Source organism: Amaranthus tricolor, chromosome 3, assembly GCF_026212465.1.
Source record: "Amaranthus tricolor cultivar Red isolate AtriRed21 chromosome 3, ASM2621246v1, whole genome shotgun sequence".
Taxonomy (NCBI): Eukaryota; Viridiplantae; Streptophyta; class Magnoliopsida; order Caryophyllales; family Amaranthaceae; genus Amaranthus; species Amaranthus tricolor.
The window spans coordinates 21,078,031-21,094,118 of NC_080049.1; the positions used below are offsets into that span (position 1 = coordinate 21,078,031).

The 16,088-nt window shown below is 33.1% G+C and overlaps 1 protein-coding gene across 1 annotated transcript; it reads right to left on the bottom strand.

The window, feature by feature from the left end:
- Positions 1–344: 344 nt before the first annotated feature.
- Positions 345–9,442, bottom strand: LOC130809274 (syntaxin-32). Its single transcript, XM_057674976.1, has 5 exons — positions 8,918–9,442; positions 4,594–4,844; positions 4,329–4,495; positions 1,886–2,083; positions 345–1,394 (listed from the first exon to the last, which is right to left on the bottom strand). The coding sequence occupies exons 1-5, from the start codon at positions 9,165–9,167 to the stop codon at positions 1,235–1,237; spliced, it is 1,026 nt and encodes a 341-aa protein (XP_057530959.1). The 5' UTR covers positions 9,168–9,442; the 3' UTR covers positions 345–1,234.
- Positions 9,443–16,088: the final 6,646 nt, after the last annotated feature.

The following is a 16,088-nucleotide window of genomic DNA, read 5'->3' on the forward strand; positions in this document are numbered from 1 at the left end:
GGATGCAGGCGCTTATTTTGAAAAATAAGTTTTTCCCAATCTTTTTTTGGGAATTTTATTCAAAATAAGCTTATTTTGTTCAATTTTTACATATCTTGACTATAACTACCACAATTTTTAAAACTATAACTACCACAATTTTTAAAACTTTTATAAGCTATTCTTTTGAGAAACCGTCTCTCAGTGAGACGATCTCAACAAGGAGCACATATTCTAATAGTACGTATTAAATGTTCCATTTGATTTCTACAATTGTCGATACAATAATTCAACTCTAAATAGCTTGATTAAAATTTATAAAAAGTTAAATATTATTAATAAAAATTTGCACCAAAATGAATTAACATAATTTCACTTGACTATGTTTTAATTTATAAATTTGAGAATAAAATACAAACTGATAGTAATTGATGAATAGTGAAAAAAAAAACAAAAAATATTAGAATAGGCGGGAGTATCATCTCCTATATCAAACATGTGACTTTATGTAATTGGTGCAAGTTCCTTAGGACGGATTAGTAAACGTTGGAAGTAAAAGTATACATCATGCATGCCACATCAATCCCACTTAAAAATCAAAAGAAATAGAAGGAAAAAAAGGGAAGAAATTTGGAGGGATAAGAGATCCCATATTTAAGGAAAAAAAAAAAAAAAAAAAAAAAATAGAAAAGAAAGAAAAGGAAGGGATATGAAGGAGAAGGATTTGGAGAGGTTGGGTGGATGATCTTTGATTGGACATCAATCTTTCAAAGTTGGAAAGATTTGATGGGAAAAATCTTATCTCTATTTCTTTTCTTTTCCTCCTAAACAAACAAAAATTATTTCCCTTCCTTTTGTATTCCTCCCTTAGCCTTTTCTTCCTTTCTTTTCCCTAATTATCCAAATATAGTGTTATTGAAGCAATCATGGCAAATAGAACTGCTCGATAATCATGAGATAATTCAGAGATACTTCAGAATAAGTAACATAGAAATAACATCAATAGTGTTTACAGAATTCATGAGATAATACAGATTGTTCCGCCAAAAATATACCTATTTTCAACAATTCACTTTGCCACACTCCTGTTGAACCCAAGATAAACGGAAATGCAAGCCAAAAGGGGGGTAAAAAGAAAGAAAAGAAGGCAATTTAAATGAGGAACAACTCCATCCACAATAACAACTTCCTTTGTTTTTCATTTATAGATTTCCTCGATGTATATACTAAGCCAAAAGATTTCTTTGAATGCCGCTTAAGCAACGAAAAATAGGAAGAACATGAGAAATACAATCAATACAAAAAATATCTTGATCATCAGCCATCTGTTCGATGATATACTGTTAAGATACCTCACTAATTGGTTCTGCGCCCCTTCGACATTCGCTAGTGTTTCCTCCATGTTCTCGTCAATCCTGTGTCAGTGCAGAATCAGATCAGATATTTATATCCTTATTACTAGGATTTACAATAGAGATGCATGTCAATAACGCCAAGTAATTGCACCTCACAGAAACAAATAATAACTTAGGACACGTCGATAGAACCTGTTCTCTAAAGTATATATCTTTTCAGGGATACAAGTAGTGTTAGCAGACTTCAGGTCTAAAGGAAGTTTGTTTGAAATGCTGGCTTAACTAATATTTTTGGGAAGGAAGAGGCGGCGCTTTTATGAACTGGGGCAAGAGCGGTTCTGCAAAAAGTGATTTTTTTTCTTAATTTATGCTAAAATTGGAATTTGGGACTAAGTAATAAAGATTGAACATAATTTGCAATTTTTGATTATTTCTAATTTCCAATTGGCTCATGTCTATATCAACAATAACTTGTTGAAGCACCGTTCAAGCAAGGCGATAAGCAAGCTATTTGTCAATCAAACACTCATCTCAAGCTAGAGAATGCAAACCTGATTGCAATTTCTCCTTGCTGTGACACCATTGTTGCCAATTGTGTAAAAATGTTGCTCAGTTCATGAATGGTAGACTCAACGTTTTGTAGAGCTTCAGCTCTGCTCTGCATATAAGTATCCTGGAGTGGAACCATTTGTTGCTGCTGTTGACCCTGTTGTTGCAGTAGTGCTTCAGATTCCCCATCTGCAGATTTTCTGCAAAAATAAAGAGTAATGACGTCTACACCAAGGCTAGTTAATTCACAAATAACAAAGTCAGAATGAGCTTATGGAATAGCCTTTGAGACAACTGAATATCACTAACTCCTCCACAACATCAACTCTAATAAGAAGATTCTTAAACAGTAAATGTTGGAAAGTCTTGATCTGAGGCTCTTAGCCCACAGCAGATACAATAAATCAATAATGCAGCACAATAACATGTCATTACCCTAATGCCAAGTGGCTCTTGCTTAAGTGGGTTTGGGGGTTGGACGGAAGTACATAAATTTCCCTTCTAAAATAAATAGATGGTTTCTTATTGACCTTTTCATCTGCAACTGCACATTAATAAGTATGCAAGTTATTCAATGAGTCATTTTACTATAGTCCGTATTCTGTAGTAATCCAAAACCAAAGAACTGTCATTCTTGGCGCTGTCAACAATGAAAACAAAGATAGCAACGCCTGGATAGTTAAAGAGTGGCAATTTGGAAGTCAATTTCTGAAGTAACTTATGGCCCATGCTTTCATGTGGAGGGGAAAGGAAGCCATCAGAATTCAGAGACTATGTTTTATGTGAATAGGGGGTTGGGAGTTGTCGCGTAGTTTTTAAACTTGCAAACCAATGAACATCATCTATTCTCTCATCATCGGTTTAAGGGTACGATGGCCTCTCAAGCAAGCATTTTCTGTATAGCAAAAAGTCATGCTGACCCCTTCTGTTTTATATCTTCAAAGTATAGTTCATCATTGAACACTAAAACAAACTCAAACGCAGGAACTCAAGAGACAAGACACAGCCTACTGCCAAAAAGACAACAGAAAATTAAGAATAAAAGATAATTAATGTGCTCCAATAATTTGCAAGTCATGAACAATCAAAAACAACAGATACAGTGTAAAATGTAAATATCCTGGCATAAACAACAAAACCCCAACTTCACCAAGGAAAACACAGACCCTGTCAACAACCACCATTAGAACAATCTACACCAAAATAACAAAGAGCCTCATGCAAACAGACTGGGGAACAAGAGCATTGTACTTTAGAAGCCTCCCTCCAAAAGTTGGATAAAATTATAAAATCACATCTTCAATAATAATACCTATTAAGATACCAAGCCTCCCTCCAGCATTGTATAGGTCTCCTCAAGACATTATAATAAAAAATTCTTTACCACCAAGATGAAAAGTACAAGAAGACCAGGATACCAATCTCAATACCAAAACCTTATTCCTTATTTATTTACCAAATCATTTTCCTTCAATAATGTTTTTTAAATCTACCAACACATCATCAATAGGGAGTTGACAAAATAATGTTACCCATTGCAATATAGACTAGATGTCTATCACTACACTTTCCAATAGATTTCTTGGAATGCGTTCTCTTAACCTTAATTTTTACATCCAAAGTCAAGAATTAAAAGTTCTAGTCAATTCTTGTTGATTCTAATCAACCTCGTCAGACCTATTCAATCCAAATTAAATAAGGTTGAAACTTATGATTCGAACTTACCAAACCTGGACAGTCTTGTTTGGCCCCGCTAGGAACTGATCAATCCTGAAAACTTATTTTACAGGGTCAAGAGAATGAACCCTTGATCCTCAAAATTTGTAGAATTACAAATCTTACAGAACCTGAGATCCTATAATCACTGCCTACTTATTTCAATATTCATTACCTAAGCCATATCTTCGAAGATTGGTTCTTCTAATATACCATCGATGAGCACATAAAAACAATTGTTAAAAGGGTATAACACATGCACCATAATTAATAAGTTCAAGTCTTTATGAAACCTAAGGTTTTTACATTAACCACTCATACGATAAACGCAGAAAAGAAGAGGGACACATACGCTCTTGAACTTTCTCAGCCAACATTCAAGAAAGGGCTGCTGGCACACTGTGACAATGAGGTTTTCACATTATTTTTCTTTGGTTGCGTTTATTGATTTTGGGGATATATTGTGCAACTCCCAGCTACCTATTTAAGATTCTAATACCTTACATGTTCCCCAAAAAAAAGTTACTAAAGGCTGACAACAGTGTTTCAAATTGTTAGCCAGCATCAACCAACATCAAATACATATTCATGGAAATTCGTCAAATCTGTTTGTGAACAAATTGTGTGATAAGAGACAAACAGTTTTCCCAAGAAGAAAAATTAAGACTGCTGTATGGCATAATACGCAGGAATAAAACAGTTTCACAGCTGCTGCTTCAAAATACCTACCTCGGAAACAATGAGGATGAAGTACTAGCTGCATTGGCCCATGGAGGGGCAGAGGCTCCATTTTGTGCTTTAGCAGCTAATGGCCGCTGACGCACAAAAGGGTTTGAGGTCTCTTTTGATGCTGTTGAAGAATATAACTGCCTTCTATTCTCATGGACCTTTAAATTCTGCAAATATTCAAAAGCAAAATAAAATGTGAGGAAATTGAGAGAACGCGCACAGGAACTACCTTGCGTAAAATACCAAGAAATGCCAGACATTATACCTCAGTACGCATGGTAAGAACTTCTTTAAATTCCTTAGTTGCAGTCATCAAACGGTTCTTAAGGTCATCAACTACTGTGGTAGAATGACTGGTGGTGTCAGTAGAAATGTTTCCACTCTCATTTTGAGTATTGCAGAGAAGCTGCAGGTCTACTACAGCTGCATTAAGCGCAGTGATATCTTGCTTGATGACTGCAGTGAGCTCTTGAATTTCAAGAGTTGGATCATCAAAAACAGACGTCCTCTTAGCCACTGCAGAATTGAAAAATCGTGCATATCAGTTAGATCTAAACATTTTTGTAGTGCACACTTCAAAACAAGATCACAAGAAGAATATTTATCACATTTTTCTTATTTGAGCTTTGTTCATAATTAGGGACCTTCAGTTGGGGGCAATCAAAAAGGATAATGGCACTAAAGACCCTTGAGGCCCTAACTCCATTAAAACAGTTTTGGTCTGTGACTTTTATCAATATATTTGCCTATTATCAGTTAGGAGTTTCCCATATGACCTGCATCCTAATTCCCATTACCCCCCTCCACCCATCACATCCACCCATGGTGCAAAAACGCGGTCGCGGTTGCGATTGCGGGTACGATCGCGGATCATGGGAACGGAAAAAATTCGGTCATCGCGGAACGGGTCTCGATTGTCATACAGAATTATGTTTTTTAATTTGCTTTTAAAACTAATTTTTTAAGTAATTTATATTTCAATTTTTTTGTGATTTATCTTAAAACACTACTTAAAATTTGTAATTACATTGAAAAAATATAATTACAATACACATATGCAATTCAAAAAAACTTTAATAATAATTAACACATAAAGTACAACAAAAGAGTGTATACTAACAATAAAAAGTAAAGACACAAAAACTCTAATACTTTAACAATTAAAATTTTTACACGCCCCCCACATCCCATTCCTGAATCACTTTTCTTTACACAGTACACAGTCTGCACACACCTTCTCTCTGACTTTTCCTATTCCTATCTCTTCATCTCTCTCTTAAATTATAATTAAATCTATTCTCTGATTTCAAATTTACCCTTATCTCTCCTATTTCTCTTCTCTATTTTCTATTCTACTACTCATTCATTTCTATTTTTCTGATTCAACTCATTCAAGCAGTAGTGCATTACCTTGTGAGATTCAACTCATTTAAGATTGGAGGTCGGTTTGGCGTGGGATTCAAGCTTAGGGGTTGGGCTTTAATGGTGGACTTACAGTCACAGTCAATAAATCATGACGGAAAACATATCTTGCCAAAATCGGACGAAATTTGAGTCAACTCGGCGTTTTTTAACAGCCCATTAAGAATCGCGTTATTTCGGATGGTCGCTTGGAAAACCGTTACAACTCGCCCCAATCGTCTTATAACGGCCATTATTTGGTACCATGCATCCACCCCAAAAATTGTGAATATCATACTCTTACACCATTAGCGCCTTCAACAAAACCATGAAGAACACCTATCAAACTCTAGCTCCACCAATCTTCTACTACAACCAGTCACCAACGAAGCTACCACCTCTATCTGGTAGCTGTAATCACTGCCAGCACTCGGATGGTCAAAACCCAACCTACAACACCATTTAGAACCCACCCCTTCACCCCAAAAAAGCCCAAACAGCTAGCACAACAAAAAAAACATTGCCGCAATGACTTAACCAAAAAATGCAACCACTTACTCAGAAAGGGTAACTAAGATAGACACATACCCTATTTCATGCACCTAAGATAAAACACAGTTTTAGAGGGTCAAACTCTACTTTCAAACCCATTTTTAAAGGTCAAGAGTGATCAACTAAAGCTAATTACTGATGGTTCATGGTTGCTTACTTGCATGAGGAAATAATGGGAATTGGTGGTTGTGCATGGATGTAAAGTGTGATATTGGTGAGCTAGATAGTCTGCAATTGTGATACAATTGAGAAAGAAAGTAGCAGGTGGTCGACTTATGGTCAAATTACAAATGAATAATCAATCATTACAGAGAACAAAAATAGGAGGTAAAGAAGGGGAGAGAAAGTGAGGCTGAGAGTTTCATTTTTGTTTGCTTCTTAGTCTAATATATTGGAATCCTTTCTAGATACCTTAACAAAACACATAAGATAAAAAGGGTTAGGGTTGCTATCCTTTCTTTTGCCTTTACAAGATCTCTTTTCTTTCCTTGGTGTCTAAAATCAAAATACAACATACTAAGAGGTTGTTAGCTAGATAAGTACTAACTTCCTGAGGGAAGTTATTTTCCATTGTGAAAATATCAATAAATAGCCTAAACTTGCTTGATCAAGGTCAACGCATTTGCACATCATAGGAAGTTGGACTCGCAAGGAGGTAGGTAGGTGGTGAGCAACATCTTAAATATGTATATGTTTCGGATTAGGTGAATTTTGAATGACTCTATTTTGCATGAATAAAGGTGATTTTTGTAATTCATGCAAAAACTCTAGCACCAACGTAAATTATTGTCTATAAAACAACCTCTTAATATAAAGAGCACTTGAGGTCCCAAAATCACCAAGAAATGACTAAAGTCATTATTTAAGTATCAAACAGTGATAGCCAGAAAACATTCAAATATCCAATTATAACGGTTATTATTTTGACTAGATTGAGAATCTCATGGTAGAACGAAAACATAGAACATTTCAAGCTAGACAAACAAGGTACATATTTTAAAGCAAGATGCAACAACAAAAGCCATAGTCCAAAAAGATGTGGTTCCCCGCATCTATGTCATTGTTGACAATGTGTTCCAACACAACCGGTTTATTTCATACAAGTTTTGACTCCTTCAATCCAATTGATATTTGGTAGCTTGTTATCCTCATGCTTCTTCTAAATCTCAACTGCAATTTACTTACCTCAATATATACAAATCCAACCTAATTATGAATATCTTCATCCTGAATTAAGTCATTTACAAGGCTCCTACACATCATCTCAATATATGTATTTGTGCTACAATCATTCAATAGTAATATTTGACTAATAGTTGTCCTATAAACCTCTCTTAACTTTATTTATATGCTAAATTAGCATAAAAGGAAAAGCCCAATCACTTTACTTAGATTGCAACTTTTAAAGTAATTCCTAGTTATTTTTTAGAATCAAGTCTATTAAGCGCATTGAAGTTGCATCTAAAACCCCAATGTTAATCAATTAACCATAACCCATCATGCTAAAAGCAAACAACCCCACCCTAAGAGAAATTTTGATAAGTATAAACAATCCAATAACCACAAAAATTATTATATAAAGTCTCTCCACAACTCGATTGGGGAAATATGGCAACACCAAATCTTATGACACCAATTACACATATGTGACATAACGAAGGATTCCCTTTAAACTACAACTGCAAATCTAATTATTTTCCATCAAATCAGTCAAAAATTCTCACAACTAACTCACTAATTACAGCCTTTCTATCAACTATTTACAGTCCGTTCAATACAGTTACATCAAAATTACCAAGCCAATCACAATCCATTTAATGCAAGTGAAAGCACAGTGGATAAAGGCATAACACATAAGCAAACAAGTGTTCATAATGCAACTATAAACCTATCTAAACACACAATAATCTACCTCAAAAAATTGCATAAGTACCCAATTCTAAGAATTTTTAATCAAAAAAGAGCAACATGGTCTAACGGGTTTGCAACTTCTTCTACTCATCACATAGTTATTTTCACTCTCTAACCCCTCATCTAATGTGCCTCCCTAAAAACAATCCCCGCCCTCTAGCATTTACCGGGTACCCAAGACGCCTACCAAGAATATCTTGTTTACTAAATGATAATATATCCAAATTAACACCAGCTAATCTTAGCTAACTATTCTATTAAATTCTAGATCAAGATAGCAAAAATTAGTTTTTGTGACATGCTCTGTAGTGAAGGTACTTATCTACAACCTCCTTGTTAGTATCATCAGTAACGCGCCAAACCTCACCTTAAGTTGGCACAAATTCCATTGGGGTAATGGCCAAACAAACTATGTAGCACAGGTACTTCACTCGATACCGGTTCCTATACTTGTTCACTAATACAGTTTGATACCCATTCGTTCATAACTTTGCATCGATTCACTAATACTATCCTGTATATACTCCATCATAATTTTCAGAAATGCCAAATTCCATCAATAAAAATATTTTTAAATCTAGAAGAATAGTCACATTACACATATCCAACCATGTTCACCATAATGCAATCAAACCTCATTTTTGAACATTAACCATCTCAAAAATAATCAAGACATAACACACAAACATATCAACAAAACAAAGCAAATCTCAATAAAAACTCACACTTAGCAAGCTTGGCAAGTTTCTGAGAAGTCTGATGAATCCCAAACCCGATCTTGGAAGCCCGTTTATTGAACTCGGAATGGATCGAAGCTGCCGATCTAGGCCCATTTACTCCTGAACCACCAAAAGAGCTGCTACTACTTGCATCATTCGATACATTTGATGATGATGGTATCGACTTCTTTAATCTCTCTGTTATACTTCGAAATTCATTTGTTCTATCTCTATACGATGATTGTGTCGACCTCATTTTAAATCCTTAAAATCTGAATTGAAACAGTTCAAAATTCACCGACAATGCAAAAATTTAGGCGAATTTGTGATTTTGAGAGGTAGATCTAAAGCCCTAATTCCATTGGATTTATAGGATTGTCTTTCATTAGATGATTTTAAACCTAGATCTTGGGATCTTGGAAGAAAGGATAAATATGTTTTTGTTGTCCTAAAAGAAAAAATTCAAACAAAATACGGGAAAATATTATGCGAGTTATGATGTTTCTTTATAGAGTAACTAATGATATTTTAGCTAGTACTCCTACCAATTATTAACATCTATCACTCTAATACATACTCCCACCTATTTACGGGAGTGTCCCATTTTCTTATTAGATCAAATCACTCTAAATGTCTTATTTTCATTTTAGGTATGTTAACTTTATTAATTTATTCCAATTAAATTTAATTTTAATGAAACACTTAAGGAGAATAGAAGGGAATATGAAATATTTACTATTATTATTCCATTTTTGTTATAATTATCAATACACATATTCATCTATAAATATTTTAAATTTTATTTAATTGAAAATAAAAATTATAAAATATTAATGTTAATAAAATTTTACATCCAAATAAATTAAACAAGTTCTCTTTTGGATATATTTTAAATCAATAAAGTTGTAAGGAAATAAATATCCTATTTGTTTTTATATAGTTGGTCTTTCTAACTATTAGGAATATAAATATACCAAAGAGCTATTCACATTGTTTTTTTTTTATTTTACACAATTTTTCCATTGAATTTGTCCTCAAATTTTGCACCATTTTTCTTTTTTCACAATGGTGTCACCCTCCTTTTAATATCATATACAAAGTTCTGTAAGATTATGGTTGTTCTGTTTCGAATGGGACAGTCTAAACACTGTCGCATCAGGAAAAAAGCTGTGGAAACTCATACTTGGATGTACAATATGGTCACTATGGTACTCCAGAAACAAAATTAAATTTGAAAACAGTCCAGCTGACCAGCAAAAATGCCTGTACGATTTGAAGATCAGAATTGGTATTTGGGCAAAGGAATTGCTAGGGATTGCACTCGTCCCTCCCCTGGTGTGCAGATCAAACTTCTCCCTTGAAGTAGCTTATTTAAGCACAGGATGAATGTAAGATTATGGTTGTATATAGCTGTAGATTTATGTTTTTGGAGACATAGGTAGTACATGTAACATGTCGTTTTTTGGTGTCTTGGTGTGTAAGGTGATCATGTGGTGTGTTTTGAAAACTCGACACATAATATTTGGTGTGGTGTTGCATAGCCCACCCCTATGCTGTTTCGGGTGGCCTGAGCTTTGGTCTCCTTCGCCCAATGGCTTTTTCCCACGGGGTTTTTTATGCCGGAGGTCGGAGGCCGTCCCGGGCTCAGTGTTTTTCGTTCTTGGCTTTCCTTAAATATATCCCGAATTTTCGAAAAAAAAAAAATATATCATATACAAAGTTAAACTCTTTCTCCTTCTTAATTACTCATTTACCCTTTACTTGTTTTTTTTTATTATTTTCCAATTCAATTTATCTTTTTACTAAATTTTACTCATTTTACACTAGGTGCAAAATGAGAGAGACTAAGAGAGTATTTAAATGTCCTTTTTAAATTAAACTCTAATGTCATATATTAAATATATAAAGGGTACTATTGTTTTTAACTTAATTATATTACCTGGCTAATAATAACTAATTTAATATCGGAAAAATTACCTAGAATAAACATTTTCATGATTTTCCTACAATAATCCCACCTATTGATTAACCATGAATAATCCCTATTTTGGGGGTATTTGCCTAGCTATTAGGGGTGTTTAAAACCGAATACAAGGTCGATTCGGACCCAAAAATCCGGGTACCCGCTTTTTCGGATAGCTAAAAATGTGACCCGATTCCGATCCGATTAAACGGGGTCGAAAACCGGATACCCGATTTTGTTTATTTCCTAAAACATGCTTCCTTATTTCTTTTAGAATTTTTTTTTATCTAAAATCAAATACTAATTCTCTAGAAATACTTAACTTAATTAGTCATAAAAGACAAATCATGGGGTAAGGGATACTTAACTTAACCTAAACCAAAGTTATGAACAATATAAGGTTAAAGGAAAAATATTTTTACACTTAAATAATAAATATTCAATTGAAAAACAATTAAAATTTATACTAACCTTCCTCCATTTCTTCAAGTGCAAGCAAACTCTCCTCTATTGCTAAAGGAGTTTTAGAAATACGAAGCCAATCTTGTGCACAAATAAGGGCTTTGGCCATCTTTGGAGTCAATGAAATTTGAAAATCATCAAGAATACAACCACCAGTACCGAAATCAGATTAAGAATCAACGGTAGAAATCGGTATAGCAAGTACATCTTTAGCGATCTTTAGAAGAATGGAATACCTTTTTGTTTAATCTTTCCACCATTGTAAAATCTCAAAGTTAGCATGAGGTTTACATGCATCTTCTAAATATCTATCCAACTCACTTTTGTTTACCTTAATTAGTTAATGAACAACCTGTCTCCATTTGATATCTTAAATTCATTAGTTCAATAAGGTCCACCTTTCCCATTCCTTGAGTCCTATTTTGAGTAAAAATTGAAGAGGTTGAAGAGGTGGAAGTGGAGGAAGTAGCCCTACTTGTCTTTGGTGGAGGCATAGAAGAAGCATAAGAATCAAACAAACTTTGAAAAACCATTTTAATCTTTAGTGACAAGAGAGTTGCTTATGTGGCATCATATGAAGCACACACAATCTAATCAACATAATTCCACTTATGCTTAGGGTTGAGGAGAACATCTACAAACACTAAAATATTGATATTATCAATGTTTCCATAATATTTGTCATATTTTATCATCATATTGGTAGCCATTTTCCTCCTACCCTCATCGACACTCATGTATTTGGCAAGCAACAATCTAGTCTCAAAAATCTCATGTGCATAAGAGTTGCAAGTTACATAACAAGAAGCATAAAATCTCAAAGTTGCATCATAAAAAATACTTAAGAAAGGTAAGAAAGTAGACAAGACTTTTGCTCTTATCTTTCCCCTCTTTTATGCATTCTTTAAACTTTTTAAGCCTAGCGGGAGAATAGCTTACATACTTCACAAGAGCTCGAACTTTCAAAACGAACAAATCAACTTCATTCAAACCTTCTTTCACAATCAAATTCTAAATATGTGATGCACATCTCATATGTAGGTATTGACCCTCCAACAAACCAGTATCCTAAATGTTAAAGTCTTTTCTTAAGGTAATTGGCCGCTATGTCATTTGAACTTGCATTGTCCACGGTCAATGTCATGATATTTTTCAGACCCCAATCAATCAAGCATTTTTCAACAGCTCTGCCAATAAGTATTCCCTTGCGACCGGCAATAGGACAAAAGTTTATGAATTTCTTTTGCAAATTCCAGTTATCATCAATAAAATGTGAAGTTAAACACATATAACTTAAGTTTTGCCTCGATGTCCAGTTGTCTGTGGTTAGACAAATTTGTGACTTAAAGTTCTAAAAAAACGATTTCAACTCATTTCTTTTTTCAATGAAAAGACTATAGCAATCTCAAGTGACAGTGCTACGAGAAGGAATCTTAAATAAAGGATTCAAAGCCTTAAAATACTCACGAAATCCTTCACATTCAACAAAAGCAAAAGGCAATTCATCCACAATAAGCATAGTAGCAAGTTTTTTCCTACACAAATTATAATCAAATTCCCACAGTTTCGGAATACCAATACTATCAACACAACCATCCTCATTGACTCTTCCAGCAATATCAAATTCAATTTTCTTTTACTTGATATCCAAATTCAGAGGATATTTTTTGCATCTTTTAGTATGATTAGCCGAAGGAGTTGTTCCATTTTTGGTATGACGTACAACTAATAGAAGTTTTGCAATACTTACAATGAGCAATTGTTGAATCCAATTCATCAACTGTGTAATGATTCCACTAGTTTGACCTATTACTCCTTGTACCAGTATTTTCATGACGTTGTTTTTCTTCTTTTAATCGGTGGTCTTGTATCTTCATCTTCATCGAACACGCGATCAACACTCTCTTCAAATTGAGTTCCTTCATTCGGTTGTGAATTTCCATTATCATCAAAGATGACCCCATCATCTATACAAAACATTTATAAAAGAATTGGTCAAAGAATTTTGAATTTACTTAAATATATTTTAGCTTAAATTAGGACATTTTTGTTTGACTTATTAGATAAACTTAAAAATACAAGTGAATTGGTCTTATAAAGCAAATGTCTAATAAAGCAAAACACAAAATACAAATAACCTCCTAATTCTTCAAGATTAAACCTTATCCAGTGTATCAAGTTCAACCATTGTTCAACAAAATCAATTATCAGTGTATAATGATCCTATTCGTTTTTATTACGTATTTTAGATTAATCGTTAGACATAATCCTTTGTCTCGAAATGTTGTTGAATTGTGATTCAAGAGTTTTTATTAAGGTGTGGACTTAGATCAAAGATAAGAGGATTATGAAAGCTTTGATTTGATATGCCACGTTGGTTGAATTAGTATTGGCCATTTATTTTACATTGTGATTTGATGATCTCAATTTTTTTTTCACATATTATATATAGTAGCAATAAGATTTGGAAAATTTATCGTAAAAAACTATGTTACTTTAACTGGTAGTATGTAAGTACAATAGATTTACCCAACCATCCTCATCCAAATAACTACCACATGAACTGTACTTAACTACTCGTCCATCTCATCTCCAAAATCTAGCAATCATCGTAAAATGGCAAGCATTAAAAGCGCCATTGAACAACTAAATTTCTGTTAGATTTATGCCGTATTATAGCTATGGAGTAGGGGATGAGATAGTGTTTAGAATTGGAGGTGGTTAATGGACTGAAGGTCGTATTAAGGGATAAGGTATTGTAAATCTACTTATACCCTAAGGGGAATTACTAGTGAAGACGCAAGAACAAGTTTCGGAAAGAAAAGAACAAGAAAGCGTTTCATAAAAAGGGTGGTTTTCTACTGCTTTTATTTTACTTTTAAAATCCTACTACTAATCTTAAGAACACCTACTCTGAGATATTTAACTTTGGATTTTAATCTTTGATGTGTTTAATAGTTTAAATAAGTACTTATAGTTTTCATATAGTTTAAATTTTGTTTTTTATAACATTGTATTTGAGTATTTATAGATTTTACAATAAGGGCTTTTATTATGTTCAAATGTCTACTATAACCATTTTAAATGCCTACTTTTATAAAAAAATTATACCTACTTTAGTATGAAACAATAGCTACTTTGGTATCCACAAATACATACTTTGATATGCAAAAATACATACTAAAATTATCAAAAATGTCTACCTCAATACAAAACAAAATATTGTTTTCTATTGAGGTATATACCTATAATAGCAAGTTCAAAATGTCTATCTTAACTATTCAAAATGTCTACTCTAGTATGCAAAAAGACCTCATATATTTTGTTGAGTAGGTATTTATTGTGTAATAAATAGGTATCTTCAACGTTTAAGTAAGTGTTTATGGTATATTTAGTATGAAACTAGGCATGTTAAGTGTTTAAAGTAGGTGATGATGGTTTGATTAATATGTGTTAATGGTATGTTAATTATGTATTTTTGGTGTCTCAAATATTTTATATTGTTTGCTTTAATCAATATTTGAAAACGAAACAAGCTACGGATAAAGGCTATAGAAGGGAAAGATGTCCAAACAATAATTGACTAACTACTAGAGGAGGGATAGAGAAATTATGAGTTTTTCCACCATGCAAAGATAAACGAACAATGAAAGTTCATATTATGCAGATTTGGTAATATTTTACATAATTTATTCGACAAGTCAATACAATCTTATATTTTGACTAATTGTAGGCATCAATAAGCATTGCAGTATTTTTATATTTTGTTCTGCATTTATAGATGGTAAGAAGGTCGAATCATTTTAATGAGTTCTTGAGCATTTCAAAAAAGTTATGGATATCAAGTCTCCGATGTCGATATTCATTGATCAATACTATGGCATAGGAAATACAATTGAAAAGTTGTAAAACAACCTACTTTACTAAGTTAGATACCAACTTTTATATGTCAAACTCTTGTACTATAACTAGTCTCAATAGCTACATATTATCTTGAAATATGAATGTATTTAAATCACCTACTTTATTATTTAAAATAGCTATAATTAATAGTAGGTATATACCTACTATGGCAAGTTCAAAATGTCTATCTTAACTATTCAAAATGTCTATTCTAGTATGCAAAAAAACCTCCTATATATGTTCAGTAGGTATTTATCGCGTGATAAATAGGTATCTTCAATGTTTAAGTAGGTTTCCATGGTATATTTAGTACGAAACTAGATATGTTAAGTGTTTAAAGTAGGTTCCCATGGTTTGATTAGTATGCGTTAATGGTATGTTAATGATGTACTTTTAGTGTTTAAAATATTTGTTAGTGGTTTACTTTAATCACTATTTGAAAACGAAAACAAGCTAGGGATGAAGGCGATAGAAGGGAAATATGTCCAAACAATAATTAACTAATTAAAAGTGGAGGGATAAAGAGATTATGAGTTTTTCCACCATGCAAACATAAACGAAAAATGAAAATTCATATTTTAGTATGATCATATGATGACGGAAGACAGCAACATTTATGAATATTTGGTAATATTTTACATAATTTATCTGACAAGTCAAGACAATCTTATATGTAGACTAATTGTACGCATCAATAATCATTGCAGTACTTATATATTTTTTTGTGCATTTATAGATGATAAGAAGGTAGAATCAATTTAAAGAGTTTTTTAAAATTTTAAAAAAGTTATAGATATTAAGTCTCCGATGTGGATATTCATTGATCAAGACTATGCCATAGTAAATGCA